The sequence below is a fragment of the Haliotis rufescens genome, unplaced genomic scaffold (assembly GCF_023055435.1).
Source record: "Haliotis rufescens isolate VD_foot unplaced genomic scaffold, xgHalRufe1.0.p SCAF_1, whole genome shotgun sequence".
NCBI classification, from domain to species: Eukaryota; Metazoa; Mollusca; class Gastropoda; order Lepetellida; family Haliotidae; genus Haliotis; species Haliotis rufescens.
In genome coordinates, this window is record NW_025963779.1 from 26567777 (window position 1) to 26591179 (window position 23403).

The following is a 23403-nucleotide window of genomic DNA, read 5'->3' on the forward strand; positions in this document are numbered from 1 at the left end:
CTTCACACAACATAACACATAACGTCTATAGGGAAGGACGGCTTCACACAACATATCACCTGCAAGGAGAGGACAGGAACACAGGGGTAGAGGTGTGGGACAACATAATCTGTACACAAGTTCGGGGTCACAAAAGATAAATGACAACAGTTTCGGTCCTGTATTCAACAGTTTTACCCAGAGTTTGGTGTTAAGTCACCTTCCGCAACCTCTATTTCAGCCTCTATATGCACCGCCAATTGCAATAGATCGAGGAAAGTGATAAGCATCGGCCTCATGGTAACAGTGACTGACTGAAGTGTGATTGTCATGCCTGTCCCAGCCTGCTATCTCAATTAGGTATCTACTGCTTAGGCAGGAACTGATATCAACTGCTGTGTTGTGTGGCGGTGTTGCGTGTGTGTCCGTACCAGGAAGTACATTGTCCGCCATTCAAGTGTATCAGGGATAAATCCTCGGACTGGGTCTCACAGGATTCCTCGGGCTGGGCGAACTCACGCAGTAAGTTAAACAATGTATGAGTTACACCATGCATTAAATACGTTCAGAGCGTTTTGTTTGACACCGTAGCCCTCATGACCAAATAAGACTAGCGACACACCACGACTAACACGTCTAACTAGGTTATCATACACACTTGTTTGTGACTGAATAAATCGCCATGACACTTGTCATGAGTAAATATGTTTTTGATATGAACGATTATTGTAAAATATCGGTCCTGTCTCAAACTGTGCGGTAAATGTGTGAGGTGGGGTGTGCTAAAAATGTATATCGTAATAAGTATCTGAAGGAAAATAAATGTGTGTTAAATGCTTAGAGGACAACCCTTTTATTCATGAATCAATACCCGGCACTTGCCAAGGACGGAGGCTAAAGTTCGTTTCGTCATATACATACCATCTAGTTTAACTGTTTGATTGACATTCTAGAAGTTGGTGAGTAAATAACAAAACGAACAACTGTATGGATAACAACTTCTTATTTATTGCACATAGCGACGTTTCCATGTAGATTCTTACACTGTTATCCAGCTGCAGTGACGACAACCAAGTGAATAGATGTCAATGTGCATGATATATTGTGATAATCAGCAGATTAACATTGACAACAACAGGTAAAAGATAACAACAAGCACACAGATAATTGACTGAAGCCAGATGTACAATAAGAATAACAAATAACGCCTTTTGCAATATATTAGAAGTTGTTATTCATAAAGTTGTACGCTTTGTAACCTTCTGGTTTATTTCTAAAGGTCATGTGCACCGTTGCAATACACCTATATTCACCTATACAAAAATGAAGCCATGGGAGTGTTATACACTAGATGTTTACATAGCTATTGGAATATAAAGGCGTTCAGAGAATGACGTAATAAGGGGGTCAGCTCAATTCACACTCAATTCATATCTTACCTAGAAACCTACAACTGGCCAGGTCATGTTCTCAGCATACTGAAACACCTTAAACCTAAATGATCGGTCTACATGCCTGTTATAGGGCAAGACCTGAAACACCTTTAACCTATATGATCGGTATACATGATTGTAATATCACATGACCTGAAACACCTTAAACCTAAATGATCGGTCTACATGCCTGTTATAGGGCAAGACCTGAAACACCTTTAACCTACATGATCGGTCTACATGCATGTTATAGGGCAAGACCTGAAACACCTTTAACCTACATCATCGGTCTACATGCCTGTTATAGGGCAAGACCTGAAACACCTTTAACCTATATGATCGGTCTACATGCCTGTTATAGGGCAAGACCTGAAACACCTTTAACCTACATGATCGGTCTACATGCCTGTTATAGGGCAAGACCTGAAACACCTTTAACCTACATGATCGGTATACATGCTTGTAATATGACCTGACCTGAAACACCTTTAACCTATATGACCGGTCTACATGCCTGTTATAGGGCAAGACCTGAAACACCTTTAACCTATATGATCGGTATACATGCTTGTAATATGACCTGACCTGAAACACCTTTAACCTATATGACCGGTCTACATGCCTGTTATATGACATGATCAGAAACACCTTTAACCTATATGATCGGTATACATGCTTGTTATAAGACAGACCCGAAACACCTTTAACCTATATGGACGGTATACATGCTTCTTATATGATATGACCTGAAACACCTTTAACCTATATGGGGCGGTCGGGTAGCCTAGTGGTTAAAGCGTTCGCTTGTCACGCCGAAGACCCGGGTTCGAATCCCGACATGGGTACAATGTGTGAAGCCCATTTCTGGTGTCCCCCGCCGTGATATTGCTGGAATATGGCTAAAAGCGGCGTAAAACCAAACTCACTCACTCACTCACTATATGGCCGGTATACATCCTAGTTATATAACATGACCTGAAACACCTTTAACCTATATGGTCGGTATATATCCGGGTTATGTAACATGACCTGCAACACCTTTAACCTATATGATCGGTACACATGCTTGTTATATGACATGATCAGATACACCTTGAACCTATATGACCGGTCTACATGCCTGTTATATGACATGATCAGAAACACCTTGAACCTATATGACCGGTCTACATGCCTGTTATATGACATGATCAGAAACACCTTGAACCTATATGACCGGTCTACATGCCTGTTATATGACATGATCAGAAACACCTTGAACCTATATGACCGGTCTACATGCCTGTTATATGACATGATCAGAAACACCTTGAACCTATATGACCGGTCTACATGCCTGTTATATGACATGATCAGAAACACCTTGAACCTATATGACCGGTCTACATGCCTGTTATATGACATGATCAGAAACACCTTTAACCTATATGACCGGTCTACATGCCTGTTATATGACATGATCAGAAACACCTTGAACCTATATGACCGGTCTACATGCCTGTTATATGACATGATCAGAAACACCTTTAACCTATATGACCGGTATACATGCTTGTAATATGACATGATCAGAAACACCTTTAACCTATATGACCGGTATACATGCTTGTAATATGACATGATCAGAAAAACCTTTCACCTACATGATCGGTATACATGCTTGTAATATGACATGACCTGAAACACCTTTAACCTATATGGTCGGTATACATGCTTGTTTTTGATATGATCTGAAACACCTTTAACCCGTATGATCGGTATACATGCTTGTTATATGACATGACCTGAAACACCTTTAACCCATATGATCGGTATACATGCTTGTAATATGACATGATCAGAAACACCTTTAACCTATATGATCGGTATACATGCTTGTAATATGACATGATCAGAAAAACCTTTTACCTATATGATCGGTCTACATGCCTGTTATAGGGCAAGACCTGAAACACCTTTAACCTACATGATCGGTATACATGCTTGTAATATGACCTGACCTGAAACACCTTTAACCTATATGACCGGTCTACATGCCTGTTATAGGGCAAGACCTGAAACACCTTTAACCTACATGATCGGTATACATGCTTGTAATATGACCTGACCTGAAACACCTTTAACCTATATGACCGGTCTACATGCCTGTTATATGACATGATCAGAAACACCTTGAACCTATATGACCGGTCTACATGCCTGTTATATGACATGATCAGAAACACCTTGAACCTATATGACCGGTCTACATGCCTGTTATATGACATGATCAGAAACACCTTGAACCTATATGACCGGTCTACATGCCTGTTATATGACATGATCAGAAACACCTTGAACCTATATGACCGGTCTACATGCCTGTTATATGACATGATCAGAAACACCTTGAACCTATATGACCGGTCTACATGCCTGTTATATGACATGATCAGAAACACCTTGAACCTATATGACCGGTCTACATGCCTGTTATATGACATGATCAGAAACACCTTGAACCTATATGACCGGTCTACATGCCTGTTATATGACATGATCAGAAACACCTTGAACCTATATGACCGGTCTACATGCCTGTTATATGACATGATCAGAAACACCTTGAACCTATATGACCGGTCTACATGCCTGTTATATGACATGATCAGAAACACCTTTAACCTATATGACCGGTATACATGCTTGTAATATGACATGATCAGAAACACCTTTAACCTATATGACCGGTATACATGCTTGTAATATGACATGATCAGAAAAACCTTTCACCTACATGATCGGTATACATGCTTGTAATATGACATGACCTGAAACACCTTTAACCTATATGGTCGGTATACATGCTTGTTTTTGATATGATCTGAAACACCTTTAACCCGTATGATCGGTATACATGCTTGTTATATGACATGACCTGAAACACCTTTAACCCATATGATCGGTATACATGCTTGTAATATGACATGATCAGAAACACCTTTAACCTATATGATCGGTATACATGCTTGTAATATGACATGATCAGAAAAACCTTTTACCTATATGATCGGTCTACATGCCTGTTATAGGGCAAGACCTGAAACACCTTTAACCTACATGATCGGTATACATGCTTGTAATATGACCTGACCTGAAACACCTTTAACCTATATGACCGGTCTACATGCCTGTTATAGGGCAAGACCTGAAACACCTTTAACCTACATGATCGGTATACATGCTTGTAATATGACCTGACCTGAAACACCTTGAACCTATATGACCGGTCTACATGCCTGTTATATGACATGATCAGAAACACCTTGAACCTATATGACCGGTCTACATGCCTGTTATATGACATGATCAGAAACACCTTGAACCTATATGACCGGTCTACATGCCTGTTATATGACATGATCAGAAACACCTTGAACCTATACGACCGGTCTACATGCCTGTTATATGACATGATCAGAAACACCTTGAACCTATATGACCGGTCTACATGCCTGTTATATGACATGATCAGAAACACCTTGAACCTATATGACCGGTCTACATGCCTGTTATATGACATGATCAGAAACACCTTGAACCTATATGACCGGTCTACATGCCTGTTATATGACATGATCAGAAACACCTTGAACCTATATGACCGGTCTACATGCCTGTTATATGACATGATCAGAAACACCTTTAACCTATATGACCGGTATACATGCTTGTAATATGACATGATCAGAAACACCTTTAACCTATATGACCGGTATACATGCTTGTAATATGACATGATCAGAAAAACCTTTCACCTACATGATCGGTATACATGCTTGTAATATGACATGACCTGAAACACCTTTAACCTATATGGTCGGTATACATGCTTGTTTTTGATATGATCTGAAACACCTTTAACCCGTATGATCGGTATACATGCTTGTTATATGACATGACCTGAAACACCTTTAACCCATATGATCGGTATACATGCATGTAATATGACATGATCAGAAACACCTTTAACCTATATGATCGGTATACATGCTTGTAATATGACATGATCAGAAAAACCTTTTACCTATATGATCGGTCTACATGCCTGTTATAGGGCAAGACCTGAAACACCTTTAACCTACATGATCGGTATACATGCTTGTAATATGACCTGACCTGAAACACCTTTAACCTATATGACCGGTCTACATGCCTGTTATATGACATGATCAGAAACACCTTTAACCTATATGATCGGTATACATGCTTGTTATAAGACAGACCCGAAACACCTTTAACCTATATGGACGGTATACATGCTTCTTATATGATATGACCTGAAACACCTTTAACCTATATGGGGCGGTCGGGTAGCCTAGTGGTTAAAGCGTTCGCTTGTCACGCCGAAGACCCGGGTTCGAATCCCGACATGGGTACAATGTGTGAAGCCCATTTCTGGTGTCCCCCGCCGTGATATTGCTGGAATATGGCTAAAAGCGGCGTAAAACCAAACTCACTCACTCACTCACTATATGGCCGGTATACATCCTAGTTATATAACATGACCTGAAACACCTTTAACCTATATGGTCGGTATATATCCGGGTTATGTAACATGACCTGCAACACCTTTAACCTATATGATCGGTACACATGCTTGTTATATGACATGATCAGAAACACCTTGAACCTATATGGCCGGTCTACATGCCTGTTATATGACATGATCAGAAACACCTTGAACCTATATGACCGGTCTACATGCCTGTTATATGACATGATCAGAAACACCTTGAACCTATATGACCGGTCTACATGCCTGTTATATGACATGATCAGAAACACCTTGAACCTATATGACCGGTCTACATGCCTGTTATATGACATGATCAGAAACACCTTGAACCTATATGACCGGTCTACATGCCTGTTATATGACATGATCAGAAACACCTTGAACCTATATGACCGGTCTACATGCCTGTTATATGACATGATCAGAAACACCTTTAACCTATATGACCGGTCTACATGCCTGTTATATGACATGATCAGAAACACCTTGAACCTATATGACCGGTCTACATGCCTGTTATATGACATGATCAGAAACACCTTGAACCTATATGACCGGTATACATGCTTGTAATATGACATGATCAGAAACACCTTTAACCTATATGACCGGTATACATGCTTGTAATATGACATGATCAGAAAAACCTTTCACCTACATGATCGGTATACATGCTTGTAATATGACATGACCTGAAACACCTTTAACCTATATGATCGGTATACATGCTTGTTTTTGATATGATCTGAAACACCTTTAACCCGTATGATCGGTATACATGCTTGTAATATGACATGACCTGAAACACCTTTAACCCATATGATCGGTATACATGCTTGTAATATGACATGATCAGAAACACCTTTAACCTATATGATCGGTATACATGCTTGTAATATGACATGATCAGAAAAACCTTTTACCTATATGATCGGTATACATGCATGTAATATGACATGACCTGAAACACCTTGAACCTATATGATCGATATACATGCTTGTAATATGACATGACCTGAAACACCTTTAACCTATATGATCGGTATACATGCATGTAATATGACATGATCAGAAAAACCTTTCACCTACATGATCTATATACATGCTTGTAATAAGACATGACCTGAAACACCTTTAACCTATATGATCGGTATACATGCATGTAATATGACATGACCCGAAACACCTTTAACCTATATGTACGGTATACATGCTTCTTATATGATATGACCTGAAACACCTTTAACCCATATGGGGCGGTCGGGTAGCCTAGTGGTTAAAGCGTTCGCTTGTCACGCCGAAGACCCGGGTTCGAATCCCGACATGGGTACAATGTGTGAAGCCCATTTCTGGTGTCCCCCGCCGTGATATTGCTGGAATATGGCTAAAAGCGGCGTAAAACCAAACTCACTCACTCACTCACTCACTATATGGCCGGTATACATCCTAGTTATATGACATGACTTGAAACACCTTTAACCTATATGGTCGGTATACATGCTTGTTATATGAGATGACCTGAAACACTTTCAACCTATATGGTTGCTATATATCCTGGTTATGTAACATGACCTGAAACACCTATAACCTATATGACCAGTCTACATGCCTGTTGTATGACATGATCAGAAAAACCTTTCACCTACATGATCGGTATACATGCTTGTCATATGACATGATCAGAAACACCTTTAACCTATATGATCGGTACACATGCTTGTTATATGACATGATCAGAAACACTTTTAACCTATATGATCGGTACACATGCTTGTTATATGTCTTGATCAGAAACACCTTTAACCTATATGACCGGTCTACATGCTTGTAATAAAACATGACCTGAAACACCTTTAACCTATATGATCGGTCTACATGCTTGTAATATGACATGATCAGAAAAACCTTTAACCTATATGATCGATATACATGCTTGTAATATGACATAACCTGAAACACCTTTTACCTTTATGACCGGTCTACATGCCTGTTATATGACATGATCAAAACAACCTATCACCTACATGATCGGTATACATGCTTGTAATATGACATGATCTGAAACACCTTTAACCTATATGGTCATATACATGCTTGTTATTTGATATGACCTGAAGCACCTTTAACCTATATGGGGCGGTCGGGTAGCCTTGTGGTTCGTCACGCCGAAGACCCGGGTTCGATTCCCGACATAGGTACAATGTGTACAAGCCCATTTCTGGTGTCCCCCGCCGTTTTATTGCTGGAATATTGCTAAAAGCTCCGTAAAACCAAACTCACTCACTCACTCCTCACTATATGGTCGGTATACATCCTGGTTATATGACATGACCTGAAACACCTTTAACCTATATGGTCGGTCTACATGCCTGTTATATGACATGACCCGAAACACCTTTAACCTACATGATCGGTCTACATGCTTGTTATATGGCATGACCTAAAATACCTTTAACCTATATGGTCGGTATACATGGTTGTTATATGACATGACCTGAAACACATAATATATTTCGTAATCTGACATACAGGTAGGGTATTTGCCCTGATCCGACACAAAGACATGTACGTCTCAGGTCGGGATCTCATCTACATAATCGTTATATGCCGCTGCAATGTGTGCAATACTCGCTTGGTTAACGTAACTACGAGAAGTCTGACAACATCTGTGACTGTATACAGCTTTGTCACAGCCACGCAGCAGTATAACAATGGGTTTAGATGTCACTTTAAGGCAGTATATTACCTTACACTATCGGGCCTGCATTCGATATGTCAGCACTGACAGGTCACACACTTGTAAATGAATGCATTGCCAATGTGAAGTATGCTATGTGGCTGACAGACGTTTTTACAGCGCAAAGCATCGTATTACATCAAAGGAACTAAACAAACGTATGTAGATTTTTACATTTCCGGAAACTAGGACACAGACTCGGCCGGAAGAAAGAAAGTTTTAATATCATTGAATATTTTTGAAATTTTGGGTCGACGAAGACCAAGTCACGAAGAAACAACGCCCAGTATTCCTATCACATGTTTCAGGGGGTACAGAGTTATCATTAGGTACAACTGTGTATGTATGCCTGGTAAATCCGTGATGTGGTGTAATTTACGTCAATCCGTGCGGCAACTCATCTTGTATAGTGACGTCAACACTCAGGTTCGTTCTTCTTTCATACATCAAAGTAGCATACATCATTGAGTAGGCTAGTATATATTCTTCATATCAGTTGGAAAATATAATGTACTAAGGTTGATAGGGCCAAAGATTTGACAATAGTAATTGTACATATCAATGTTAAATTTCTTTTCCTCCAATTCTCTAAAATTTTATTTAAAATGTCAATTCTCTCTTTCGTATTGATTAACAATAAATTATTCAAGTTAGAGTTTAGCTTTATTCCCAATATTTCAAAATCTCCACTGTGCCAGTCTAGTTTCAGATCCTGACATAATTTGGTGTTACAGCCTGTCATTGAGACTATCGATATTAATTAATATGCGCAAATTAATTATCTAAATATCATTTTGGAGAAAGCGGTGACTCAGACGTCTAGATATATTGCGCCGCTGATGGGAGTTGTGTCTCTTAGGCCTTTAAGAAACCCATGATCAGATTTTTCAGATGTTTAATCTGCTTAAGTTCCGTGAAAAACATTAACATGGATTCTCCCATTATAATTAAATAAAATCGTATAATAATATGAAGAAAGATTTTACGTGTGTACAAAGTAAGATATCTTCTTTCATTATTATTCCAGCCTACATATAGAAAAGGTTCGTTTATCTCAACAAGGAATCGGATTATGCCAAGATACAATAACTGAAGAAGCAAAATGGCAAAGAAAATCATGACTTCCGTGACTTACATAGAAAATCGTTCATCACCAAAACTGTTCACACATAATTATCTTAAATATTATCTTTCGCTTCAAGACACTTGTCACGGCGATGCACGATCTTTGTTACCCTGCCTCCGTACAACTGTACTACGCATGTGTGATGTTAGTTTAGGGAGGAGATAAAAGTCAAAGGGTGCTAACTCAGGAGAGTTACATGTACATGGACATTGTTAGCAACAGCTTCACATCTGAACGGAGCTTTCGTCGACCTACTCTCATCTGATGTAGTTCTGTTGGGGGGGGGGGGGGGGGGGGGGGTCGTCTTTGGCGCCGCAATACGCCGTGCAGAGGTGTGTCTCTTGGGCACGTCGCTATGTAAGTGCAATAATCTTTCACCTCACCTCACCTCACCTCACCTCACCTCACCTCACCTCACCTCACCTCACCTCACCTCACCCTATTTCATTTCCATTTCTGCCATTTCTGTCATAATGTAACATCACATTATAGCACTGTGTCTGTTTATAGGTATACTAGTATCTTCAATAAGAAAAAGATGTTAATTTTCTTCAGCATCAACACTGTTTAGGCCCCACACCTCAAGTCATCTCCGAAGCAAATTCCTTTGACGTCACGTGTATAGTTCGTGTACAAAACCTCGGGATGTATACGGCTTTTAAATTATTGTCACAAATAGATCAAACTATGGGATAACATCCATTACAATTAGCAATATCGCAAAAGTGATATAAACTGAAAAGGTAAGAAAGTGGTCAAATACCAATCAAAAGGTACTTCCTCCCGGAAATATATATTTAACTTTTTTCCGTTTTTGTAGTCATGCAGTCTTTATTATTCGAAGCCTTTTCGCTTCAAAGAAAGAACTTTGACACTCTATTTTTTGACCCGGATGTCGACCCCATTATTGGCATGTACGTCATACAGATGAAATATTGTTGTACTGACGTCTGTGACCCTTAATCTCCTCTGTTGTTGTTGTTGTTCAGATGTAAGTGAATCTGATTGAAGTGTCATAATTGTAGGTGACGTCAGAGAATACTCAGTTTCCATTATCCATCCATACATTACAAGCGAAATAGTGATGAAAATTATATGAATGGATCTCTGAAAAACAGTCATGACACAAAAGAGTCAACGAAAATGGTCAGCATGTCCTGCCCTACTAGTAGCACCCGCCACTCACACAATTTTCATAAAAGGTGAGGTGAGGTGAAATGGGGTTTAACGTCGCGTCCAAGATTATTGCACTTATATAGCGTGTGTGTGTGTGTGTGTGTGTGTGTGTGTGTGTGTGTGTGTGTGTGCGTGGCTGCTTGTACTAGTCCGGACTGATGCCGATTTATAGTGCTAGCTCACTGAGATACCATGCCGCAGTTTTACATGAATACCCCACTCAGACACAGTATACTGACTCTGAGCCGACCAGTCCTTGTTTTAGCCCCTTAATGCCGAGCGCCATACAGGGTTACAACAAGTACCATCTTTTAACGTCATTTGGTATGACGCGGCCTGTATGTTGCCTAACGCCTCCCCTAGAAGTACCCGTCATACGACTGCGGCCTGTAAACAATCATTTTCAGCACTACCATAAGCAATAAATCACGTCGCTGGGAACGACGCCACACAATCCACCAAGCCTTCAAGCTTGATCATCCGATCCACTAAAGCATGCCCAGTGAGTGAGGTGTTGAAAACTATGCGACGATCAAGGCTCTGCTTTCTCATGAGTGCATAATATGACACCAAATCTTTATCATCGTGATTCTGTTTGATTATTGCTAAATTATTGCAATGTTCCACACACTCAAACACAGGTTCAAGTGTTTGTCGTAAGAGGCAATTAAATCGGAAAATATGAGCGGCCGACACGAGTCTGTAGAATGAGTCCATTTGTTTTAACGCCGCTTTGAGCAGTATTCCAGTTACATCACAGGTTGTCTGACTAATGTGAGAGGAAAGCCTGAAGTTATGCAGGCCACAGACGTTTACCACTTTAGTGATGAAGCCCGAGAGCTGACACACCAAGGATCATAATGAGGGAAAATCATCAGATCCTGGCATGACCGAGGGACGCAACTCTGCATGTAATTTATGACACCGATGACCAATGGGCGATGTATTGGGAGCGGGGGAAAAATTAAGAACATTATTTTATCTTCAGTTAGCACTTGTCGTTGTCAGTGGTGCGTTATATGATGTAAAGTAATGTTATAAATGCACGCTTGTTTTATTTAAAATTAATATGACGAAGTTCTTAAAATAGAATGGTCGATCCCTTACGTCACGTTTACAACGGCCAATAGTTATAAGTATTTCCGCTTCCGAAGGAGATTTTTGCACAAAGTGAGAGTTCAAAAGTTCAAAATGACGCAGTTTACAGACATGACCACTTTGATGAATTCCGTATTCCCGGACATTGTGATTATACGTGGGTATAGTGCTTATGCGTGGGCAGTGTTATACGTGGGTAAAGTGTTTTTACGAGGGCATAGTGCTAGAACATACTTGGAGCATAATCACGACCACTCTCCTCCAAGCCAGTCATGATTTATTAGGTGAGTTGCTGTTAGGATTGAAATCATATACGAACTGTAAGGGCGTGATGCCAATACCATTTCACTCGTTGTTCGCAAGTAGCGTTTGTGTATTTTTGTTTTTTTGTATATGGGATGTTTGTGTCATGAAAGTATGTAACACATTTTAGATTATCTGTACAATTATTGAATGAATTAATGATCCTAAGGTAATTAAGATTTTAACACATATATTAAGCTTTTGATATTTAAGATTTGCATTGTTTCTCATCTAATCTTTCGCAATGAATGATTTTTTTACCTTATAGTTAAACATATCAGTACTTCCTTGTGATAGTTAAATTTGTGTTTAATTGTGTCGGCCAGTTTAACAAGTTTTAAAGGTATTAGGTCTAACTTGTATTTTCTGACACCGTTTATCAACAGCACATCCTAAATAGTTTAAAGATCGTATATCGAAATACAATCTACTTTTAGAAATATCAAAAATTAGAAAAACAGATGCATAATTTAATACACATGTAGAATGCTATTTCTTTATTTTTACATATCACAAATTATGATTTTTAAGAACAGCATGACATAGATTCATTAATAATTATACTATGTATCTTTAGAGTTATTGACACATAGTTTTAATGTTCACATGTACTCCATAATTTTAATTAAACTTTATTAGAAAAGAAAGAAACGGTAGATTTAGACTTATCAGACGATTTATTATATACATGACTGAAATACATAAATGAAAAGGGAAAATATAATCTTAATATTTGCCTTAAACATTCAAAGATTGCATCCATATCTATGGGGTGCACGAGGGTGGCCAAGCAATTCGCTGTTCAGAGTTGCGTCCCTTCGGCACGCCAGAAACCTATTATGGTGGGTTCGAATCCCGGTTCGCACCGATTATGTTTCAAGGTAAGTCAGCACTATACCCATTCCCGCGGATTTAACCTAAATGGTAAACGTTTGACACCTGCATCACTTTGGGTTTTCCTCCCACGGGAAGCTGACTCGCTGTTGTATAACTGGAACACTGTTCAAAGCGGTGTTAAACCCAACTCACTCACTCATGACTATGTTTCAGGCGGAGTCCTTATACAGCTATGTAAGCATCTTCATCCCGTCGTTGTGACCTGCCGTGATGTTTGACGAGGACACACTTGAGAGAGAGCTGTCGTGTGGTGTATGTCTGGAGCTGTACACGGACCCCCTGCAGCTCTCGTGTATGCACACCTTCTGTAAGGGCTGCCTCAAGGCTTTACTGCAGAGCGGGGGAAATAAGCGTGTTAAATGTCCGGACTGTCGCAAGAACACTGATCTTGGACGAGGAGGGACTGAGTCACTCAAACGCAATTTCAAGTTGGCAAGCATCGTTGATATCTATCGACAAGCTGTTGAAAAACTAGCTGCAGAGGTTGGTGATTCTTGTATCAGATATCCAATACTAGTAGATAAAAGAACGTAGAATTATTGTCACCTAACTGGTGCACTCATGCATAATACTCACGAGGCGCCGCAATTTGCTGTGCAGAGTTGCGTCCCTTTGGCACGCCAGAAACCTATGATCGTGGGTTCGAGTTCCGGTTTGCCCCGGTTATGTTTCTATGTTTGTCAGCACCAAACCCGTGCTTCACCAAAGTGGTAAACATCTAAGACCTGCAATACTTCAGCTGTTCCTTCCATGTCAAGTGACACGCCGTGATGTAACTGGAATAATGTTCAAGGCGGCGTTAACACCAACTCACTCACTCACTCACTCACTCACTCACTCTTACTAAGTAATAAGAGAAAAAATGATATCACATGTGAAATGTGCACATGAAAACAGAGAACATTGAGAATAAAGCGAGAAAATCCTTTCCATAATCATCAGAAAGTTCTGCTGAAACAGTCTATTGTACGATTCCGACCACGTCAGTGCATCACGGGTCACTACTGCGTCAAATTTGGAAATGTCATCAACGTGTCTACCATAAACCTTTTTGAAACGTTTATCAAGGCCTTAATGCTGTAATCTTGATCAAACAACTTTTGAGCAATAGTCATATGACGCTCTTTGAAATCTTCGCAGAAAGAGCATGCTCGAGTGCATCTGAAAAGAGGTGAAATATAGACACCAAGTGCTGGAGCTGCTGGAATATTATTGCTCCACATAAAGGGGCACTCGAATTTGAACAAGCCCACAGTCATGTCTCTCATGCGTAGAGCCGACTAAAAACGTGGAGATGAGGTCGTCAGGCGCTGTAACTTGTCTCTTGCTGAAAACATTCACTTACTCACTTCAATGTATACTACTCTACCCAACGTAAAGAACGCCCACAGTTGGGAGGCTGTGAGTTAATATCCACCAGCCATGACTGATTAAGTATAATCATATGAAAACATCGGGTGTTCTTAACTTCTTTTGTGTAGTATATATTGAGAGGTGTGTCTTAAGACATACAGCACATAAACGCTCACCAGTTAACACTGCACGTCACACATTCTCAGTACATATATCATAAGGTTTTGTGGTAGAAACGACATTGAGCAAAGGGTAGGCGTGCACGTGTTTATCATCACAGTGATAAATAGCAAGACAAAACGATTTTACATTTCAAACCCATTTGTCAACAGAAGGAAGTCAACAAACAAGAAGAAAAGGCAAGGAAGTCAAGGACTGAGGATCGCTCAAAGGATTATCAATTCCTCAGTTCGCTGATTCAGAAAACCTGTGATGACACAGACGGCCCGTTTGAACCACACATCATTGACGATCTGTGGGGCACGTTTAAAAGGACAGCGAGGCGAGGCAGTGTGCGTAACAGGCCACCGGCACCCTTACCCCCACGGTCTGAAACCAGCTCAAGGTCTCCCCAACCAGTACCACAAGCAGCGCGACCCCTACCAACCCCTCCCAATCGTAATCTTAGCACAAATGACTCCCCATCCATGTCTTACCAAACCGGGGTAAGGCTAACCCCTGTCCCATCCCCGCGACCACGTTCTCCGATGCCACCTCCTCCTCCTCCCCCGCAACGTCTCATTGACGACTCCCGAGCGACACCTAGTGCTCCTCCATACTTTAGTCTTGCTGACGCCCACAGTTTTAATCCAGGCGGGAACGACGTGTCGGACGTCATAGGCGGTTTCTTTGACATTGCTGCGTCTTTCAGCCCATCGTTACCTCCAGTGCCACCAAGACGGTCATTCCCTTCTCAACCATCTGCAGTCATCCAAAACAAGAAAATGGAAAACCGCCCTCCTATTCCAGTTCCTAGAGGCAATGCTAAAGCACCCGCTCTTCCTCCAAGGGAAAATATGCCCGCTTTGAAAGCAAGGCCTGGTATGTATATATCGTCTGTACAGTCTTGTCCCAACTGATTACCCAATTGAAATCTGTCTCAAACTTTCCAACTGAAATTTGTTTGGGCTGCGTTGTTCATTAATTACAGGGCGGTCGGGTAGCCTAGTGGTTAAAGCGTTCGCTCGTCACGCCGAAGACCCGGGTTCGATTCCCGACATGGGTACAGTGTGTGAAGCCCATTTCTGGTGTCCCCCGCCCTGATATTGCTGAAATATTGCTAAAAGCGGCGTAAAACCATATTCACTCACTCACTCAATAATTACATGGTTGTCCGTTATCCGACCTTATACTTCAGTTCCATATTAAGAACACGAAATTAGCACAACTTTTAGAATTTAGCAATCATATGTGTTCATATGAATGATCATTTGGCTTTGATCTTTTTACAACTAACATATGTAGGGCGTGTTTGCACCAAATATAAATTCATAAGGTAATGCTTAATGTGTCCAAGCGATGACCTTAGAAAAACCTTTTTTTTATTATTTGAAACATGAGAAGGTCTTTGACCTGCGAGCTTTGTTAAAAAACAGAATATTTTTTTCTGTCGCTGTTTAAAGATGTATTTTTGTCGAGACATTCAGCATTGTTGCGACGTAAATTGTAATAAAAAGGTAAATTGTAATAATTGCAGCAAATTGTAATAATTTTGACGTAAATTGTAATAACAACGTAAATTGTAATAAAATTTGACGTAATTTGTAATACGCAAATTGTAATAAAAATTGACGTAAATTGTAATAATCTCAACTTGCGGTAAAATGTAATAACTTTTTACGTAAATTGTAATAACCTTATACGTTTAGTGTCAAAGGCGTTAAATGACTAGAACCTATCCTTGTCAGGGTTGGTACAGGGTTTATCTTACAATCGTCATTAAAGTATGGATGTGGGGAGGATTGAGGTCGTTATCGTACATTGTTGTATAATTATATGTATATATAAACGCATTGGAATTTCATTTCTATGGTTGTCCAGAAGAGGATTAATATTACAAGAATGAACATAGTTTTCTTATCTATTTGAGAAATACTGTGTGTTTTGTACTTAATTGTAATATATCCTATTGACGATTTTCATCATACTTGTTCAAATTTAACCTAATGGAATCATATTTCAATTGGTAAAGTAGATAGTAATATACACAATGGAATAATCATAACGTAACAAACTTACACAAATATATTGATGTGTAAATGTGGAAAGTCTGACTTTTACTGACTGAAGCAAATATATTTATTTTGCAACTGTATATTTGTACATATTTTATGCGGAGAGGGGTTTAATAAGTTGCAAGAACTTGTCCCCAATACAATTCTCATTTTGTTCTGTTAATCAAATATGTTTAAACTAAACTAAACTAGCAAATGGATGACATGTCATTCTGCAGTAGTCTCTGTGCAAGCTGATTTATACATGTTCATATACATAATATCAATGTTTTATTATTCAAGTTTCAATTTTTTAACGTTGCTCGGAGGATGTAAAGCAAGTAATGACAATGTCCTGGGCGATGTACATGAAGGTATGTGAACCCGCAAGAACAACCTTTATCAATTATTTTACGTGCAGCTTGTGTCATGTCTGTATTGTTAGAATGATACTCTAGCAACTGTACACATCGAAATTTATGACTGAAAGACCCACCCTCTGGTTAAAAATAATGGATTACATTAGGTACGTCTATTCGACAAATAGGTTAATTGATTTATCATCCAATAGTAGCTTAGCTAAGAGTCCATTGCAATAACATTGAGTTACGAGTTACCGAAGAGAGCTCTGTGCAACCGGACCCTGAAATTATGTCGATTTGCATTGGAGGTTTACTTAGTTTGATAAGGAGCACATGACCGTTTCCTTGAAACAAACGAGATAATTCAGTCGTATTTATACATTATATTTTGACGAAGAATTCAAATACAACAAATGAGTGACAGATCTCCTGTGCAATGTCAAAGGAAGAAAAACAGTCGTCAGCAAATGCAGCATAGATTTCCCATGCATGGGAAAGGAGATTACTTGATACATAACATTATATGCAATGTTTTTTTATTAATATCAAAAGAGGGGCGTGGATATTCTTTACCTACATTGCATGTACTATTAGATATTGTGTATACTCGATCTCTGTGAACTTCTCACAGATAAAGAAATACTAAATTAATAAATGCAAACCATGTTAACTTATGCAATATTTGTAGCAGTGTATGATTAACATATGGATCATTAATTTAACATAAAAAATTTCCTTTCATAGGAAGAAGTATATTTAATGAAATAAATGAATAAATGTAACTGTCTTGATTACTTTCATATATCATGAAGAACTAACAACAACTTACTGACAACTTTTGCTGGGATAATAACTCCTTTCACCAACAACAAAAACAGAATCCATCATGATAACGGCACGAAATCATAATTCAAAGCTTACACAAATAATATCCGTTATCTTCGGGCATGTCTTGTTGAGTTTCAAAGAGCATCAGAATGTATAATAAATTTGTTTCGTATCTGTTTTGATCAAAATTGAAAGGATGGAAAATCTATAATGAAAAGGGTTTGTCACTAACGTAAATATGCTCTTTGACCTTATAAGAAGAGTATTCTAAGATCATTAAACTCGGCAATCGTTGGTGGGTTGCGCCAAGCAATCTTAATACCAAATTAAGTACCTCATGTATAATGCGGTACATAATTTTCGAAACAGATAATTACGTTTTTCATATGTTATCACTAATTTGTGACATATATACGGACAGAAAATAGCTCAGAGGATAATCTTCTCTGGGGGTTTAAGAGGATTAAAGTAATTTAATTCTAACAAACAACAAGCACTGTAATGAAATTACAACATACTTTGTTAAAATTCTGATAAAAAGACTAGTAAGTATCTAAGAAACCAAATCAAACTGTTGCTGCGATACTTTGGCCTCATCAGCATAGACACACAAACACAAATATACACAAACACACACAAACACACACACACATACACACACACGCACACGCACACGCACACGCACATACACACACATACATTCACACATACACACGCAAACACACACAGATACAGACACAAACACGTGTTGCACACACTACATACCCATACAAAAACACCTCCCCACAAACACTATGTGTGTGTGTGTGTGTGTGTGTGTGTGTGTGTGTGTGTGTGTGTGTGTGTGTGTGTGTGTGTGTGTGTGTGTGTGTGTGTTTGTGTGTGTTTGTGTGAGAGTGTGTTTGTGTGAGTGTGTGTGTGTATGTAATGACAGCAAATGTGAGCTCTCTGTCATTGTTATCACATAAATGACTGCACTTCTACATACTCTAGATGACAGTATCATGTACGTAGATGAAAGTATGTAAGTGGACGATAGTATCTAGATGGCACACTATCATCTTCGTAGAAGATACTATCATATACATAGATGAAAGTATCTTCTACGTAGATGATAGTATTTTCTACGCAGATGGTAGTATCCTCTACGTAGATGATAGCATGCCACAAACATCACAGCACTTCCAATAAATGTCTTTCACTATGTACCAGCCAAAACCACTGTACTTAAGGTACAACCAGGCATTGGTCCACTTCTGATGGCAAATAACTTTCTTCAGCTCTAATGCAAGTCCACTACCTTTTCCATACGTCATTATTAGCCTTTGGACACTGATAACAGTCGGTAAATTTTCTAACGGACAATATATTCGGATTTGGTTATGGTTCTAAAGGAACTTGAAACTCTCATAACTCTCATGTAAATAAATGTTTTACTGTACTCCGAACAGTTGTATTTACAGTTGTATACACAATGTATTTATATATAAAAATATATGTTTTGGATGCTCACCTTGCATTTAAAGTGTGTTAGCAGTAGTTGAAAAGAGCGATTCAACATGAAACCAAATTTGAAATGGGGTAAAACAGTTGTTACATAGTGTATGAAATACAATCTGAAGACATATATTGCAATCTCAAATTTAGAAGTTTTAAAAAAAAGTGATAAGGGTAGGCAATTAGAACTAGGTAAAAAAATATCGGAGCAAAATATAATTTGACCTATTGGTAAGTCACCAGTCATTTCATTGGAATTTTAAGAGAGTATGTTATTACAGTGCTTGATGTTAGCCCAAATTACTTTAATTCTCTTAATCTTTCAGAGGAGGTTATGTTTTCAGGGGATTATTGTACGTATATATTTCGTATCAAGGTTTCTTGGCGCAATCCACCATCGATTGTCGAGTTTAATGATCTTGAAGTACGTTTTAAGGTCAAAGAGAAAATGTACTTTAGTGACAAACATATTTTCATTATATATTTTCAATTCCTTTCTATTTGGATACAAGCAGATATATTTCAGCAATTGATTGCAAGAAATTTATGATAATTCGTATACTCTTTGAAACTGTAAAAGAGTTATACGAAGATACCGGATGTTATTTGTGTATGCATGGATCTGTCAACTCATTTGTTGTATTTGAATTCTTCGTCAAAGTAAAATGAATTGAATAAATATGATTAAATTCCCTCGTTTGTTTCAAGAAAAGGATCATGTACTCCTTATCAACTCGTATAGCGTTTCCACTGCAAATCGACACACTGGTTGACCAGCCTGTGTTTGTACCCTTCGTCATCACTCGTTCAGTCGTGTCGAACTGGTCGACGAACTGTTGACGCAAGTCATGCAAAAAAACATCTTGAATAACCTTATAAGAGTATTGAACAATATGTCACAATTAAGTTATTTGTCGAATATACGGTTGTGCAACCCATCATTTTGAACCCGAGGATGGATCTTTCAGTCATTTAAATTTATCGATGTTGACACCACCCTTTACTGACGGTTGTACGATAAAGCCTATACCAACCATCCCTAACTTAACAGTTTTGTACGTTTGTCATCATACGCAGTATTTCTTGAATTGTACATGTGAAACGCAAGTTCAACTGACAAAGAGTATTTCTAGTCAATTGGCGTCTTGGACACTACGGTAGTAAGGTTATTACAATTTACGTAAGAATTTATTACATTTTACCGCAAGTAGAGATTATTACAATTTACGTCAAGTTTTGTTACAATTTGCGTATTACAATTTACGTCAAATATCATTACAATTTACGTTGTTATAACAATTTACGTCAAAATTATTACAATTTGCTGCAAGTATTACAATTTACCTTTTTATTACAATTTACGTCGTAACAAGCATGTCCAAGGAACAACTTTTTTTCGTAAAGCCTTTGATCATTTTTTGTTAGCATTTTCCGGAACAGTTTATATATTTTGGGAAATGCCATGTCTTGCTAAAACAATCATTATGTTATTTCTCTAAGGGTGTCTAACGTATATTTGTATGCACTTCAGGCTGCCAACAGGAAAGTCGACGGCCGCCTCTTCCTCCACCTAAATGACGAGCCCTGACATTTGAACACAACAGCTATTCTCCATTATTTAACAAAAAACATAATTGCTACAATGAAGACATGTTGTCATGCGCAGTGGCATCTCCTGTGACCATAGCAGGCTAAACGGACATTGATTCACAAACCGTTTCACATAGCAAGAAGTTCGGTCCCCGTGGGAGTCATTGTATAGCCGGGCCGAACTGATTGTATCAATCGGTGGTAGCAAAGGCTCATGTCCTTGCTTTGTTTTATTTATTATACCTGCACGGTTTGTGAATGTTATGTGGCAATGGTTACAATTTCTTGGTAAATGTTCCACAAATGTCACCCCATGCTACATAGGGTTAATGTATTGTTTATTGACGGGTTGACCGTGTCATGGCCGTGTTATGTACGTCTGTGACCGTACGGACCTAGAGATTCCCACTGTATTACAGGAATATGGTTTTACAAAGCAAAACCGGTTTGTGATTCGGGAACGGTATCTCTGCACAGCGGTTAATCCCAACGTTCCATTTTAGCTTCTACATAGGACCAAGATGTTGTGAGCCATTCCATGACGTGTCGTACGGACACCGCTCAACATCAAAGGATATGACTGCAGGCAGGGGACATGATGTACAGACCATACGGACACCTCTCAACATCAAAGGATGTGACTGCAGGCAGGGGACATTGTGTACAGACCATATCCTCGCTTCGTTTAAACTAACAGCCTTTGACAGCTGCCATGTATAGTGAAACCCAGTTAATCCAGACTCTGTTTATCTGGACAACCTTACTCCTGACCTCCAGTGTCGGTAACATTTATACAGACACAAATAGATAGTTCCGTTCCCAGGATCTTTTAATCCAAATATACTGGGAATGGTTTTGTCTGGATTAACGGGGTTTATTGTACATTTACCGTTATTATTGTACATCTACCGTTCACTGAACCAGGCTAGTGGTATTTATCTTGTTCAATTCTATACAGAGAGCTTCCACGACAATCTGGATTTAAAGGGCCTCTACCATTTTCTCCCATCGAACAGACAGGACTCTTGTCAGCATGGTTTTAAACATCATCCATTACCGAGAGAATACAGTCTCTGCCTAAAGCGCCATCTATATGTCTGGAGGACAACTCATCCTGCTAGGTTCGGCATGAAGCATTCGCTACAATGTTGGCTACTTTATATGTGAGACAATTCTTTTTTTCTCGAGAAGAAATGATCTTTCCAAAAAAAAATAATTATTCTTTAATAATTTCTAGTTTGTTGAGGAATGTGTTTCAGGTACGATGACGCTGTTAGTTAAAAAACAATCCATAGCCGAGTACAAAAGGCCATGACAAACTATTATTCATAAAAAAAAATAGTTTCAAAATGACCAAGTCACCAAGATTTCTTGCTTCCTGTTTGCATTGTTAATAGGAAGACAGAGTTTAAAGTCGATACAAACCCTAGCGACATAGCCCACACTATTATACGATTATCAACATCGTCACTATCAAATGAAAATCTGTCGCAAATTTGCTTGCCCCCTGTGATAATTACCACCTGTATTTGTACATGGGCCTCCAGTACAGGAATAAAGAGTATCAGCAACCACAGCGGCATAGCCCACACTGTAATGTGACCCGGGAGTCTTTCCCCAAAAATCGAAACCAACTCTTGAAAAACGGGTCACAATTGTTAAAACGGCATTTTTTTTAAAATGAACCACACGATTATGACAAACATTTGTTCAACTTTTTGTGGCCTTGATAATGTACACCCGCGTTATTTCCTGCACACGTAGGCGGAAGTATGATTGCTGGGGCAAAAATACGAGGATAAAGAACGTCAAAACGTAATCAGAACATTGCTGTTATTTTTTTATTTAGTTTCGTGTCGTAATTGTAATACGTCACGGACTGACTACCCACATCTTCGACAGACAGACGTTTTTAAACACCAAATTTGATTTTACCTTACAAGATTTATGTGTCAAAATAATAATTACTTACTAGTATTATAACGAGTTAACTTTTGAATGTGGCTTTCCTTGTTTTTGTCTCGTCCAAGGATGAAGCGTTTTCTTTCCTTTTCAAGGGTGGGATAGTTTGTTCTTTTCCGTGAAATCCCCCCCCCCCCTTTACCGTGGTTGTGGTATCAGTTTAGCCGTGGCAATACCCAGGGACCAATCACAAGGCTTTGTTGACATACCGTGTTTGATTATGTCAGCGAGTGTTGAGTCCGTGGTCTGCTTTGATACCACGTTGTTTGCAAATAAATTATGTTCATATTA

The 23403-nt window shown here is 39.0% G+C and overlaps 1 protein-coding gene across 1 annotated transcript; it reads left to right on the plus strand.

Annotated features, from left to right (window-relative positions):
* The first annotated feature begins 69 nt into the window (after nucleotides 1-69).
* LOC124131704 (formin-like protein 14) lies at nucleotides 70-23403 on the plus strand. The gene is made up of 4 exons (XM_046495158.2): nucleotides 70-501; nucleotides 13461-13790; nucleotides 14993-15701; nucleotides 21092-23403. Exons 2-4 carry the CDS (start codon nucleotides 13518-13520, stop codon nucleotides 21136-21138), a joined length of 1029 nt encoding a protein of 342 aa, XP_046351114.1. The 5' UTR covers nucleotides 70-501; nucleotides 13461-13517; the 3' UTR covers nucleotides 21139-23403.